This window comes from Homarus americanus, unplaced genomic scaffold (assembly GCF_018991925.1).
Source record: "Homarus americanus isolate GMGI-L3 unplaced genomic scaffold, GMGI_Hamer_2.0 scaffold19117, whole genome shotgun sequence".
In the NCBI taxonomy this organism is placed as follows: Eukaryota; Metazoa; Arthropoda; class Malacostraca; order Decapoda; family Nephropidae; genus Homarus; species Homarus americanus.
The window spans coordinates 202320-217908 of record NW_024754704.1 but is presented as its reverse complement, the minus strand read 5'-3'; the positions used below and the strand labels follow the sequence as shown (position 1 = coordinate 217908).

Sequence of the window (15589 nt, the reverse complement as noted above, 5' to 3'; positions counted from 1 at the left end):
GCTGCTTATGTGGATGTCAGTAGCATTTTACCAAATCCAGCTGGTATGAAACACGAGGCATCATGAATACTTCATTTTTAGTCCATATAACACGGCGCCATCGACAATGTCAAGTTGGGTGCTGCGACATTGCCAGAGAGACTGTTCATCACCATCATGGTGACGAACAGTCCTCAATGAGAATTATACAGGACACATTTTAATTATTGAGGATTATACAGGACACATTTTAATTATTGAGGATTATACAGGACACATTTTAAGCTTTGAGGACTATGCAGGACACATTTTAATTATTGAGGATTATACAGGACACATTTTAAACTTTGAGGAATATACAGTATACATTTTAATTATTGAGGATTATACAGGACACATTTTAAGCTTTGAGGAATATACAAGATACATTTTCCATCTTAAAATAGACCTTTCTGTAAATATTTCATTATAAACTGTACATCTGAAAAAAAAAGATAAATAATGTTTATACAGGTACACTTCTTCAATACAGTAATATCCAATTATTGTGGACAATTTCCCTTTGAAAGTTACTCTGATATTTAATTCACTTTATTGGTAGTTAGTATAAAATAGGCAGTATCATTGTATTTTAAGTGTTACTGACTTTTATATAAGGTGATGTGTTTTTCAGAGTATGCTAAGGATGCTCTTGAACTAACAAAAATGCAGGAAGTAACAAAACAGAAGGAACTATTAGAAGCTGCGAAGGAAATAGAGGTTAGTACATAAAGTAAATCATAAAGAGCATAACCTGTTTTTAGTGCACGATGATACCAGTCTAGGTCTAATGATCTCAACTACACCACTGTATATGCACTTTTCTCTGGCTGTATCTTTCTACACCTTCTAATTAATTTTCATGAACTTTGTTCAGAAATACAAAAACAGTTAGTTATCGAAAGTGCATAGCACAGGTAAGTATTCTCACATGGTGACAAGGTCATAAACCTGCTATTTTAATTTTGAGGTGGATGGAAATCCACCTAAAAGCTACAAGTACTTATTCTTGTTATTCACTCCAATTATTGTAATCAGCTGCTTCATTATCATTGTCTTGCATACGAAGTGCATTGACTTCGTCGATTTCGGCAGATGATCATAACTTGGAATTTGCTTTACATCAGCAAGGATAGAGTCCCCATCATTTGGAATTACAGGAATGCAGGAATTCCCCAGTTATCGCAAGAGATGCATTCCTAAAATCATTACGATTAATGAAACTGCAAGTATTGGGGCAATTATCTCCAAGAGAATTAATGTAAATACGGGGGATGTGTTCCCAGCCAGCAACTCCTTCACCACATATTTTTTTATATATGAGTATTACTCCTTATTATCCAAGGCTATAAGGGACCAGGATATTGTTGTACTGTACCAGTAATTGTTTTATTTATTTATGAATTAATTTATTAATTTATTTATTTTTATGGGATTAGCCCACCAGGGCACAGGTTGTGAAAACTGTTTTTATATATCACCCACAAATATATATAATAGTTTTGGAACTCTTAAGTGGCAGGGTTGATGTAAACACTTATTCTGGTTTTGCTTTATTTCTGAAGTGATTATACATATATATATATATATATATATATATACAGGTACTTAGTTCGGTTGTGAATTCTCTTCCAGGGGAAGTGTATTGAGTATACTTAAGTGAGGTGTTACTAGTGGGAGGAGTCTGATCTCTCTCCTGTCTCTATGAGTGTGGGAGTGCAAGCCGGCAGGCGGCTGCTGTGATTAGTAAACTTGACCTCGCTCAACTCCTGATGAATTTATAGACTCGGCATGTATAACATGAACAACTACTGAGTCATTGATGAATATATTAGTGAAAAATTCGGTATTCTACATTTGGGTGAATATTTATATAAAGCAAATGGTGCTGTTACAAGGTCATTGACACACACACACACACACACACACACACACACACACACACACACACACACACACCCACCCACCCACCCACACACACACACACACACACACACCCACACACACACACACACACACACACACACACCCACCCACCCACCCACCCACCCACCCACCCACCCCCACACACACACACACACACACACACACACACACACACCAACACACCCACCAACACACCCCCCAACACACACACACACACACCCCAACACATACATCTCCTCCTCCCCGCCTTTATTTTAATAATAATTAATGATTCAGTGCAATATTGGAGGACACATTACCGTCGTTATTTGAGGCTTTACTGTACTGGTATATACAGTTCATCTGAAGTTTTCATTGAATATTTCCCTTTCAGTTACGAATAGAAGGAGCAAAGGCGGAAGGAAAACGAATTGAACAGGAAGAGAGGCGGAAAACACTGCAAGAACAGTCTAAATTGGATCATCAGAAAGCACAATACCAAGACCAGCTTGCTCGCAAACGGTTAGTCACAGTGTAATAAATTGATAAACCTGAAGGATCGGATTGAGAAATTTTTTGTGTGAAATAAGAATGACATTATGTGCAATATTATAACCCTTGAGGAGTAAGACTGCTGCATAAAGCTGTTTAACATGCAGAAACTGCTTGTTTCCAAGCACTTGAGGTTAGGGCCACTCAATACTCTTTACAATCAGTGGTTCTTAACCTGGGGGTGGTTCATTATTTCAATCGTTCAATCAATCGGAGCACCGTTCTCATATCTGAGGGTTGATGACCACAGTCCTCTACTTTCAATGTTTTTGGGCTGTTTTTACCAGTCTTCCAAGATTTTGTATCTCTGGGGACCCAGTTTTTAATTTCATTCATACATCCCAGTCTCTGCCTTCCCCTGGCCCTCATACCCTTAATTTTGTCCATTAATACTTCTGCTATTATCCACTCATCTCTAGTTATATGACCAAGGTATCTCATTTTTCTTTTTCTGTATATTTCAAGTATTTCTCTTGAAGTATTTGCTAACCTTAGTATTTTTTCATTTGTTTTTCTGGCCTTGTAACATATTCTTAAACATACGCCTATTATGCCACATTTCAAAGGCTTCCAACCTCTTTCTGGTGTCTGCTGAAAGTGTTCACGTTTCTGAGCCATGCAACAGTCCTTGCCATATATATCCTTTCAGCAGCCCTTTTCTCAAATTGAAGTTAATGTCTCTTTTTATTTTGTCCTTTAGATTATTAAAAGCTGTTTTTGCTCGACCTATTCGTATTATGATTTCTTTCACACATCAACCATCACGGCTAAAGTTACTTCCCAAATTTACCAAAAATTTAACTTGTTTACCAAAAATGCTTGTGTATAAACTGATCTCATATAGAGTTCGACCCCTGAATTTTGGGGTAAGAAATCCTGAGTTTTTCATATATCTCTTGTATAATATGAGAAATACTTTGTAGAAATACACCAGATTCACACCATGTCATGGCCTTGGCCACCAGCTCTACAGTTGACGCTACGAACAGTGTTACCAACTCTGAAACTGAATTCCTGCCAGTTACCAGATCCTGTGAGGAATAGGATAAAATAATATATACTACCAGTTAATGTGAGGAATCAATCAAAATAATACTAATAAAAAGAAACGAACACTATATTCTCATTTGGCTGCTGGACGACGAAATTTGTCAATCGGTTCACTATACACGGGAGACAGGCTGACAGCTCAGAGCAGCTGAGATCCCTCGCTGCCCCCTTCCCCTGCATAGTGTGAGCTCGTAACACATGAAGAAGTTTTTCCTTTTATACTTTTCACCAAAAAACACTTGTCCCAACTGTCAGTTGTCACGGGACTTTCAGACCAAGAGAAAGGGCTTATGGAAACTCGTCATGTAAAAATTACTTATATTACACTATTTACATTCACAGAGCAAGTTTTCATGTCCAAATATCTCCAATTACTTCACACACAACTCGGTGGCTATCTTGTACCCCACGTCGGCGTGTGTATACCAGGCCTGGAGTTCCTGGTTCTCCGTGCTGTCCGGTTCAGTCGGTGGCTCACGCTGCTCTCCCGTGACCATCACCACACAAATATGGTTCGGTTGCCAACTAATCCTAACACAATACATCAAAAGTTTTACACCTTATACCCTATGCAGCAGAATATGGCTCTCACATAATGTTTTAACAACCAAAACTAAATAACACTGATCTAAAGAAACATTGTAAGTCAAAATATAAGAAAACTTATACAGTATCAATATGTTCAATAATTTCAGAATGACCAATAATTTCAATGTAAAAATGCAAAAATATTCAAGACACCAACAAAATCGATGTTCACTCCACTGTCAACAAAGCCTAACTGACGCCTGGTGGCTGAGTCAAGCAGCTGATGGACGCACAACAAACTAGTTCCCTGTACTGCATATATTATCAATATGTTAACTAATTTTAAAATTACTAATAATTTTAATATAACAAATGCAAAAGTATTAAAGAGCACAACTTTCTTGATATTTACTCCACTGGAAACGAATGTAAGCAGACCAGTATTACTGAATTGGCAGACTACCCCATCAGCTGAAGCTCACAGCAAAACTTGTTGTTCGTAAGGATCTCGTTATTTGAAGTTTTGTTCGTTAACGGAATTGAAGATCCTTTTGGGAGGTAATTCGTTAACCGAAATTTCGTTAAGCGAACCGTTCGTTAAGCGAGGGACCACTGTACTTAGCTACCCTCCTCCGATAGTCTGGTCACTGTTCCATTCCTCAGACATCTAGTCCTGTAGCTTGCCGACCTGTTCCTTGGTGGTCGGAGGGAAGCAGGCAGGCAGTTGTTGAATGGTGCAGAGTCTATGGTTGGCTACTGGCATCATAGGACAGAATTTTATCATGTGAAATACAAAAGGTCCAGAGCCCAAGCTCGTCGAGTCTTAAAGAAAGCCTGCCACTAGTCCTTTTCCTCTTATGTCTCGTCTCTAAATGAAAAACTCCCTTGTCCCAGGTATAGAAATGTGCGCAGAAGTTGAGGCACAAACCTTTCTATTGTAGCTATATAACAGGATCTAGTGCGAGGGTCCCTTCTTGTCCTCATGGCAGGAGGCTACTGTCCTGCCTTTCAAGAAGACTAGAAAAGAGGGTCTTCACCCTTTAGAATATCACCCCATAGTTCTGACCTCCTGTATCTGCAAGCTGTTTGAAAAAGATGTTTAATTTGCAATTAGTATACTACCTGCAGAACAATGCTCTTCCTTGACCCTATCAATCTGGCTTCCAGAAGATGCATTCAACAATAGATGCTTTGTTCGTCTTGAGTTCTTGGTCTGTGAGGCCTTTTTTGGTCGCCAGCATCTCATCTACAGTGTCCGCGTTGCCACAGAAATGTCAGCACCACATATTCATGAGGATGGGGTTCCTCAGGGCAGCGTCTTGAGTGTGACCCTGTTCGCCCTCACAATAAATGGGGTATTAGCATCGGTTCCAGGTGGTGTATCAATATCATTGCACTAGACAAGGTTTCTCGTTGGACCACAGAGCATAGCTTCAGATTTTCTCCCTTGAAGACCATCGTCATGCATTTCTGCCACCTTCGAGGTGTTTATACAGATCCTGATCTACATCTCTATGGGCATTATCTTCGATAACCGACTTATATGGCAGCCACTTATATGTTACCTCAAAACGTCTTGCCAGCGTGCTCTCAAGTTATTGAGAGTCTTGGAGCATATGTTGTGAGGTGCTGACTGAGGAACTCTGCTACACCTTTACCACATGCTATTTAGACCCAAACTGGATTATGGGCGTGAGGTGTACTCCTCAACCACTGAGGCTAGACTCGATACACTGAACTCTATTCATCATGCTGGGGTGTGCCTGGCAACCGGTGCCTTTAGGTCCTCACCAATCCCGAGTCTACTGGTTGATGCTGGTGAGCCGCCCCCTGTTATTCAACACCAGTGTTAAAAGGCCTAGTGTTGGTTTCGCCTTCACCACCTTTCGCAGTGTAACAAACACTTGTTTAGTTGATGAGACTATGTTCCCACTCTACACTTAGCATCCAAGCCTCCCACACCCATTTGGCTTCAGGGTAAGGGAAGTTATGAGAATTCTTTGTCTTTCTCCTGTTCAGATATGCCCCATGTGGCTCACTAGTGCCGATCTGTGGATTCTCCGTGAAGTTCAAGTTTGTCAGTATTTTAATGAAAGTAAGGACCTACTCCTTCCTTGTGTGGTCCATTCTCTTTTTTTTACAACTTGTTTCCTCTCACAGAGGGACTATTCCTGTATACATTGACGGCTCTAATCGGATGCAGGGTTGGGCTTTGGGGTGGTCTTTCCCGATTTCTGTCTGGATTATAGTCTCCCCGCTATGGCATGTATTTTTACTGCAGAGCTTTCTGGTATTTTACTTGCCCTCAAGATTATCTTTACCAAACCTCATAACAATTTTAAAATTTATAGTGATTTTTGTAGTGCTCTCCAGGCCTTAGCTACACCCTGTAGTGTCTCATCGCCAAATCCTTTAGTTATCAATATTTTACAGTGGCTGTTTCTCATCCAACATCGGGACCGGAAAGTAAGTTTTTGCTGAGTTCCGGCCCATGTGGAGGAGAAGGGGAGTGAGTGTGCTGATGCTGTGATGAAAGCATCTACTTCTTACCCTGTGGCAAGTTGTTCCCCTCCACCTGCCTCTGAAATGAAACTGGCAATAAGAACTACCATCCACTTGAATTGGCAATGCAGGTGGGATGCTGTTGGAGCAAACAGCCTCCACGACATTTACCCAGATTTGAGTGCCTGGGGATATCAGGGGGTGTCATGCCGCTGTGAGACTGCTTTGGCCCACCTCCTCATTGGCCATACATGGCTGACTCATGGATTTTTAATGGAGAGAACATCCCCTCCGCATTGTGATGACTCCCTGGTCCCATTGATTGTTCAACATCTCTTGGAGTGCCCCAATTTTATAATTCTTTGTCGTTATCGCCTCTCCCAAGTGCCAGGGGAGGGGAGGGTCTTACAATATCTCTTTAGTGTTGTGGGGGGGGGGCATCTTCTCCTTCATGGAGGAAGTCAGCCTTCTACACAAGCTTTGAGTTTTATCTATTAACATTTCAATGTTTTTTTATGTTTCTTACCTTTGCATATTTTTTTCTTTCTTTTTAGCCTTCTAAACTTTTATTTTAATTTAGTAGCACATGACTTAAGCTGTTGCATTGCCTGGGATGTAAGTACCACAATCATTCAATCTTTACTGATATACAATACTTGACTCTACAGGTATGATGACCAGTTGGTCCAGCAGCAGAGGGTGAATGATGAAAACATAAAGAGGCAAGAAGAATCTGTAGCCAAACAAGAAGCCATGAGGAAAGGTTTGTATATCACTGTTTTACTTGTATTTTTTTCCCCTTCACTTTAGGGAGATCCCCTCTGAAGCTAATCCCACAATAGAAAAGCTTCCATGCTTTTGTATTACTAGGTACAGTCTAGTATATCTCTTCTCCCTTGATACAGTCAGTCCCCTCCCCGACTTACGACGGGGTTAGGGACCGACGACCAGTTTGTAAGTCGAAAATGCGAAAATAATACATAGAAAATCTAAAATGAAATACTGTACAGTAAAAGTAATCAATAATGAAAAATGAATAGAGTGTTATTGTGCACTTACCTTTAATGTAGTCAGGTGAATGTACACGGGGTCTCAATAATTTTTTTATTAAACATGGAGACTACATTAATTGGATGAAGCAGAGGAGGAGACAGGGCTGGGTGGGTCATCAAGTTCATTTTCTTCAGACATGTTAACATACTTGCTTGTTGAAGGTATTGGATCATCTTTAGGGAGTGAAGAGGCAGCAGTGGTGGGGCGTGAGGAGACAACAGTGGGGGACTTCTTAAAATATATGTCTAATTTAGACTGCATAGTTTGCCTTTTCTTTTCATTGTAAATCTCCTTGTAGCAAGCAAGTGCTTCTTGGATCATTCTGTCAACTTTTGCAAAAAGCTCAACATTTTGATCCATTTCGTCAAACGTTTGCATCCCCTTATTAATAGTAGCAAATGCCTCTGCCATTTGTTTCACTGAATATTTTTTGGGGGGTGCAGGTTCTTCTTCTACATTTTGTCTCTGTAATAAAATTCTTAAATTAGATCTAAAATTTGTATGTCTAATGCAAATTATAGCTTGTTTACAGTATATTCAAATTGGTCGCTGTCTTGTGAGAATTCCAGCAATGTTAATTATATTCTCCCAGATCATTTCACTGGCATTTTAAAATAAACACACAGAGACCTTCACCTCAAACTTATCACCTCCTCCCCCCCCCCCCTCCCCCACCCACGCTTGCTGGCTGCCTCCTCCTCCCTCCTCTCCTCCCTCCCTCCCTCCCCCCCTGCCCAGCCAGGGTTTTAGGCTTACAGTTTTTATCTTATATAATATCTCAGACTAAAGTTAGGAGATTATAATTTGCATTGCTGGAATCCTTGCAAGACAGCCAATAATTTGAATATAAACGTCATATATTTTGCTCAAGAGATAAAAATTTTTGTACATTAGTGTACAGTACTGTAGTACATTTTATAAAAAAGTTTTTCAACTGTATTTTTGGGTAGATTTACATAGATTTCTTCATTTATTTTCATCCATTTACATGCACACACCATACTAAAAGAAACGTAAAAGAAATAAATGACGTTAGTGCAAAGCTGGAGTGCACATGTACTAATTTGATTACGGTACTAAAATTGTTTTGTCTAGTGCAAATTATAGGTTGTTTATATTTAAATTAATCAGTATGTTACAAGAATCCCAGCAATGTAAATTATATTCACCCAGGTTATTTCACTGGCTTTTTATAAGAGAGAAGCTTAGTCACTTAAGAACTGATAAATAAACAAGCATTAGACCTTGGGCGCAAACTGTCAAACGTACTACCTCGCCTCCTGCTAACCTCTCCCCCACGCTCCCTCCCTCCCTCCCTCCCTCCCTCCCTCCTCCTCCCTCCTCCCTCCCTCCCTCCCTCCTCCCTCCTCCTCCCTCCCTCCTCCCTCCCTCCCTCCCTCCCTCCCTCCCTCCCTCCCTCCCTCCCTCCCTCCTCCCTCCCTCCTCCCTCCCTCCCTCCCTCCCTCTCCCCCATCTGCCCAGCATTGCTGGAATCCTTGTAAAACAGTGAATAATTTTAATATAAACATCATGTATTTTGCAGAAGAGATAAAAGTTAATCACCTGTATCACATTACAGTAGTGATTTAAGAGTAAGAGTGTATATGTATGTATATAGTATTCCACTTACACATAAGTATAAAGACAAAGTTTATGTGATGATTGGACAACGTCCATTTCGGTTAACGTCACGTTTCCAAGAACGTATCTAGGACGTTAACCAGCGCATGAATGTACTGTATAGTGATTTAGGAGTGTTTCTCATCTTTACACGAGGTCCCAGGAACGTAACTCTCACGTAAGTTGAGAGTCTACTGTATATTGTAAAATTTCAATAATTTTGGTAGTAGTGATAAATTTGAAAATTTTCCTGTCAGATTTCCCTCGTGAGAAAAAAATATACATATCACTATATTTAGGAAAATTTTGATAATTTTGGTAGCCTCGATATAAAAAATTCGTTATATCAAGTCGCTATATATCCCGACCCTACTGTATTGAATTCAGTTCCCTCACACAACTCAATGTCACCAATTCTCAGTCCTCAGACTTTTCTTGTAGTGGTGGTCCATATGGATGAGGCAGGCACATCTTGCTACTCCTCATTATTCCTCCACCAGCCATCCTGGTGGAGCAAGCATTTTGCTCACCATATTTAAGGCCAAGATAAAGTCTGCACTTCCAGTCCCCACTCCTCAGACTCCCTAAATTCTGTGTGGGACTCAGGTTGCTGTCTTCACTCCACCTTAAATTAAAAGAGTCCCCGTAGCCTCGAAGGGGACATGTTATGACGACCAGACTTGTTCATTATGGTGTGGTGAAGGTTGTTTAATTGTGTTGTAGTTCTAGTAGTGTTATAATGAGCCTGATTTACGATATTTTGACCTGCGATTGGGTTTTCAGGAACATAACCCCATCGCAAATATATAAAGGTTTACCTGTACAGGTAACTCCATATAATGCAATAAAATAATTACAATAACATAAAACAATGCAAAAGAACACTGTGTGTGTGTGTGCGCACACGCTTGCGCCTGCGTAAGAATTCTAGAATGCTTGGCAAATTTTTTCACACCGTGTTTTGGAAGTACTCTACAGGTACAGGCTGAGGTGAGCGTCTTCCACTTGTTAATTTTCAGACTTGTGCTCCATGTGAATGGTCCCGTTGAACTTCATTAATTTCAAACCGTGCAGGTCCGTACCCACAGAAAAAATGCTTGTGTGAAATGGGCCTTACATGGAATATGAGACCTGCGACTAGCCCACCCAGTTTAAATATTACCGTAGGGTATCATAATTTTTCATTTGCGAATGAACAGGGTATGCTTTGCAAATATCGAATAGGGGTGTTAAAATATAAATTACAGATAAATGGGGTTATTAATAGTGAGGTATTCCTATATTCAAATCAATATACAGTAGAATACCTAAGTTGTCCTTTTTCAAATCTTTACCTAAGATAGGTAATATTCTTTTCACTTTTATCAGCCACCGTTGAACATGAACTTGAACAGCGGCATAAGTATGACATGAAGCGTTTGGAAGCAGAGATGGGAAGCAGAGCAAAGATAGAACGAGAAAACCAAGACTTAACACTCGAACAAATACGAGTACGTGCAGCTGAGGATCGGGAAACTACCTTGAAATCATTGATAGAAAAGCGAGAAACTGTCCTGTCATCTATAAAGTAAGTCTGGTTTTTGTATTCCACTGTTTGCAGAAAGTTATATGTTATTGGTATTTGATGTCTCAAAGGCAGTATAGGAATTTCCAACTTGTATTATGCCACAACTCATTGTTATTCAAAACATAAGAAATATGTTAGACTGAATTTATTTTACACTGAATTTTTCATTTTTACTTTTGTACAGAACAGCGGGTACAGCAATTGGAACTGGCTTAAATGCCTTCTTGAGTGAGCCAGCCAAGATTCAGGCAGCAGTTGGGGGATTAGTTGCTCTTACTGCAGGATATTTTGCTGCCAAAGGCTCATTAGGCATTATATTTAGATTTGTGGAAGCCAGACTAGGTAAGAAGGCTAAGAAGTGTGTATGTTTGTAATTAAATGTCAGAATATTTTTATGTCAGTGTTGGTATGGGTAACTTTTTATCACTCATATATTTTTTATGAAATATCTTTGTCAACAGCAAAACCTTCTCTGGTTCGTGAGACATCAAGATTTAGTCCATTTGAAGCTTTACGTCATCCAGTACAAACTATAAAGAAAATTCAAAAGAAACCTGAAGATATTTTAGAGGGTGTTGTTCTTAATCCTCGTGTTGAAGAAAGAGTGAGGTAAGAGTCCTCTGTGTATGTGTGTGTATGTATATATATATATATATATATATATATATATATATATATATATATATATATATATATATATATATATATATATATATATATATATATATATATATATATATATATATATATATATATTTTGTTATGGCCACTACTGAATAATCCTCCTGTTTCAGTAGTACTCCAACTTCTAGGCTTATTAATCAGACTTACATTCTGAAATTACAGTGTTGGTTAACAGACCAGGATCATGTAGACACAATCCTTTGCTACCTCCAGCTGACAGTTGAAGATGATATTTAATTGTAGAACCTTGATAAATCGGACTAATTGTGGCAGACCCCAGTCCGTAAAGTGTAAAAAGAAAGAAAAAAAAAGCAGTATTTTCTTGATTTAACGAACTAATTCATGCCACCCTTTTTCGATAAATAAAATTTCTGCTAAATTGAGTTTCCGTTATTTTCACTCCGCTCAATCGAGCGTGATTCCGTTAAATTCCGCACCCGCCGTTTAACGTATGAGGTTTGTTTACATCCACTCAGTCTGTGTCCTGCCGCCACCAGGTTTGTTGTTCACTGCTCTTTCTAGGTCTTCATCTCAGTCAACTAAAAAAGTAATATCCCCATTAGCCAAAACCTGATCTGACCTGACTCAATGTCAGGTGGAGGTAGGGTGGGGGATTACTGGTCTCTTAACACTGACCTTCTGATGGTCACCCTTACTTGGGTAGGATTAGTGGGTCTCATGACCTGAGGATGTCTAGAATAAAGACACCCTCCAACACCACCAACACACATGCCCTCCAACACCACCAACACACATTCTCCAGCACCACTGACACATGCCCTCTATACACCCTCCAACACCACCAACACACATGCCCTCCAACACCACCAACACACATTCTCCAGCACCACTGACACATGCCCTTTATACACCCTCCAACACCACCAACACACATGCCCTCCAACACCACCAACACACATTCTCCAGCACCACTGACACATGCCCTCTATACACCCTCCAACACCACCAACACACATGCCCTCCAACACCACCAACACACATTCTCCAGCACCACTGACACATGCCCCCTATACACCTCCAACACCACCAACACATGCCCTCCGACACGACTCAACACATTCTCCAGCACCACTGACACATGCCCTCTATACACCTCCATTTCCCACCAACACACATGCCCTCAACACCACACAACACATGCCCTCCAACACGACCTTACACCCTCAGCACCACCAACACATACACTCTAGCACCACACACACCCTCCAACACCACCTCCAACACACACCCTCCACACCACCACAACACACACCCTCCAACACCACCAACACACACCCTCCAACACCAACACACAACCCCAACACACACCCCAACACCACCACACACCCCCAACACACCCACACACACCCTCCAACACCACCAACACACACCCTCCAACACACACCCTCCAACACCACCCAACACACACCCTCCAACACCACCAACACACACCCTCCAACACCACCAACACACACCCTCCAACACCACCAACACACACCCCAACACCACAACACATCCTCCAACACCATCTCACACACCCTCCAACACCATCTCACACACCCTCCAACACCACCAACACACACCCTCCAACACCACCAACACACACCCTCCAACACCACCAACACATACCCTCCAACACCACCAACACATACCCTCCAACACCACCAACACACAACCTCCAACACAACCTCCGTGCGCAAGGCGTAGTTTTTTTTTATAATCTCTTTGGCACCTTATTTTCCTTTAACTCCACCTTAGATGTTTCCAACTCTATCCCTCCTACCCCTGCTCCTTCTACTGAACCTATCCACTTTCTTATAATCTCCACTCATAGGTTGCTGGTGTGTTATCCAGGTTGGATGTGAATAAGGGGCATGGATCGGACGGAATACCCTCTCATGTTCTGATGGAGTGTGCTGAAGTTCTGGCCCCTGTGCTTGCTCGCCTCTTTTGCCTTTGCCTCAAGACTCAAACTTTTCCTTTTTCTTGGGAGCATGCCTTGCTTCAGCCCATCCCAAAGAAGGGTGACCATTCTAATCCCTCTAACTATCGCTTCATTGTCCTAACTTCATACCTCTCTAAAATTTTCGAAAATATCTTGAACTCCCATTTTCTCCGTCACCTTGAGCGCCTTTCTCTTTTGTCGGATCACCAGTATGGCTTTCGCCAGGCGAGATCTACTGGTGATCTGCTCTCCTACTGCACCCATCTTTGTTCATCCTCTCTTAGGGATTATGGAGAAACTTTCGTCGTGGCCCTCGACATCTTCAAAGCATTTGACAGGGTATGGCACAAGTCTTTGCTTTCTAAACTTCCCTCTTATGGTTTCTCTCACCCACTTTGTTCTCTAATCTCTAGCTTCCTTGAGAACTGATCCATGGCAGTTGTTGTCAAGGGATCGACCTCTCGCTCTTTCTCTACCAATAGTGGTGTCCCACAGGGTTCTGTTCTTTCACCTACTCTCTTCCTTCCTAATTCTATCCATTCTTACACTGATGATTCTACTCTTTACTCTTCTTCACATTTTCCCTTCCCCCTGATTCTCAAACTAGATCTGTTTCTAGAGTTGATATCATTACATATATCAATGCAGATCTGTGCAGCATCTCTGAATGGGGGGGGTAGAAACTTGGTTAAATTCAAAAGTAATAAAACACGGTATTTACCAATTACACTTTCCAAATCAGATGATTTCCTACCAATCACATTTCAGGACAATATCATTCTGCCAAATATTAAAATAGTTATGCTAGGTCTCACCATTTCCTCTAATATGTCAGGGAAGCCAGACATCCTCAACATTGCTAAAGCTGCCTCTCGAAAGCTGGGAATGCTGTACAGATGCTGCAATGGCTTCAAGTATATAAGGGATTCATTCTTCCTAACTTGGAGTACTGTTCTCATATCTGGGTTGGCTCTTCTTCTGTCCAACTATTAGATTGGGTGGAATCAAAGGCATTTCATCTTATTAACTCTCCTCCTTTACTTGACAATCTTTCTTCCCTTTCTTTATGCCACATTGTTGCTTCACTCTCTCTCTTTTACAGGTACTTAAACAGGCAATTTTCGGTGGATTTGGCATCCTGCATACAGCCGGCGAGGCCATGGGCTCGTAACACACGTCTTGCCCGCAGTGCCCACCATTTCTCTGTGGATGTTGGTCACACTAGAATAACCCGTTATAGTACATCCTTCTTTCGTCACACAGCCAAACTGTGGAATGTTCTGCTTTCTGTGTTTCCACATTCAAACAATGTCTCACTTTAAAAAGCTGGTTTTCCGGCATCTTCGTGGTTAGATAAATATAACCTTTTCCTTTTCTATTTTGAATTTCTTTTTATTCTTATTTTTTTGCCCACTAGGCTCCGATGCCCGGGTGGGCTATCCCCCTAAAAAAGAAGAAGAAAGCACAAACCCTCCAGCACCACCAACACACAGTCTCCAACACCACCAACACAAACTCTCCAATGCCACAGAATTCCGATATATTGAAGTCCGATTTATCAAGGTTTTACTGGACACTTGCTTTATGTGAATTTGTGTTTATGCAGCGACCCTATTTCTACCCATAATTAATTTTTTGTGGGAAAGGTTCCCAATTATGGGTTCTGTAGAAGATATGGCACACTAGTTTTATATTACATTATATTATATTATATTATATTATATTATATTACATTATATTATATTATACAGTATTATATTATTTCCTTAAAGCTCATTGGGATTAGGTATACAGTTCAGTCTGGATTTACGCAGTTTTTGTTTACGCGTTTGGTCATTTACGCGGCACCTAGCCAGAATGAAATGTTTTAATTACGCAGTAAATTTCATCATTTACTTGGGTGAAGTATAATTTGTTTATTTACTGAAGAGAATATGTGTTTTTAGCTCATAAAATATATAATTTACATTGCTGGAATCCTTACAAGATGGTGATCATTTAAAATATAAACATTTTAACATTTGCATTAGACATACAAATTTTAGATGTAATGTAAGGAGATGATGAAAATTAGCAAACATTTTATCTTTTGTGCAAAATATATGACGTTTACATTTAAAATATTCCCTGTCCTGCAAGGCATTCAGCAATGTCAATTATATTAT

General features: G+C 40.4%; 1 protein-coding gene across 1 annotated transcript in view; it reads left to right on the top strand.

The window, feature by feature from the left end:
- LOC121855907 (ATPase family AAA domain-containing protein 3-like) overlaps window positions 1-15589 on the top strand; it is a 47381-nt gene that overhangs the window by 9114 nt on the left and 22678 nt on the right. The window contains exons 3-8 of the mRNA XM_042351087.1: window positions 653-738; window positions 2318-2445; window positions 7224-7318; window positions 10597-10795; window positions 10980-11137; window positions 11257-11404. Coding sequence (XP_042207021.1) covers window positions 653-738; window positions 2318-2445; window positions 7224-7318; window positions 10597-10795; window positions 10980-11137; window positions 11257-11404 — 814 coding nt within the window. The remainder of the gene's footprint in view (window positions 1-652; window positions 739-2317; window positions 2446-7223; window positions 7319-10596; window positions 10796-10979; window positions 11138-11256; window positions 11405-15589) is intronic.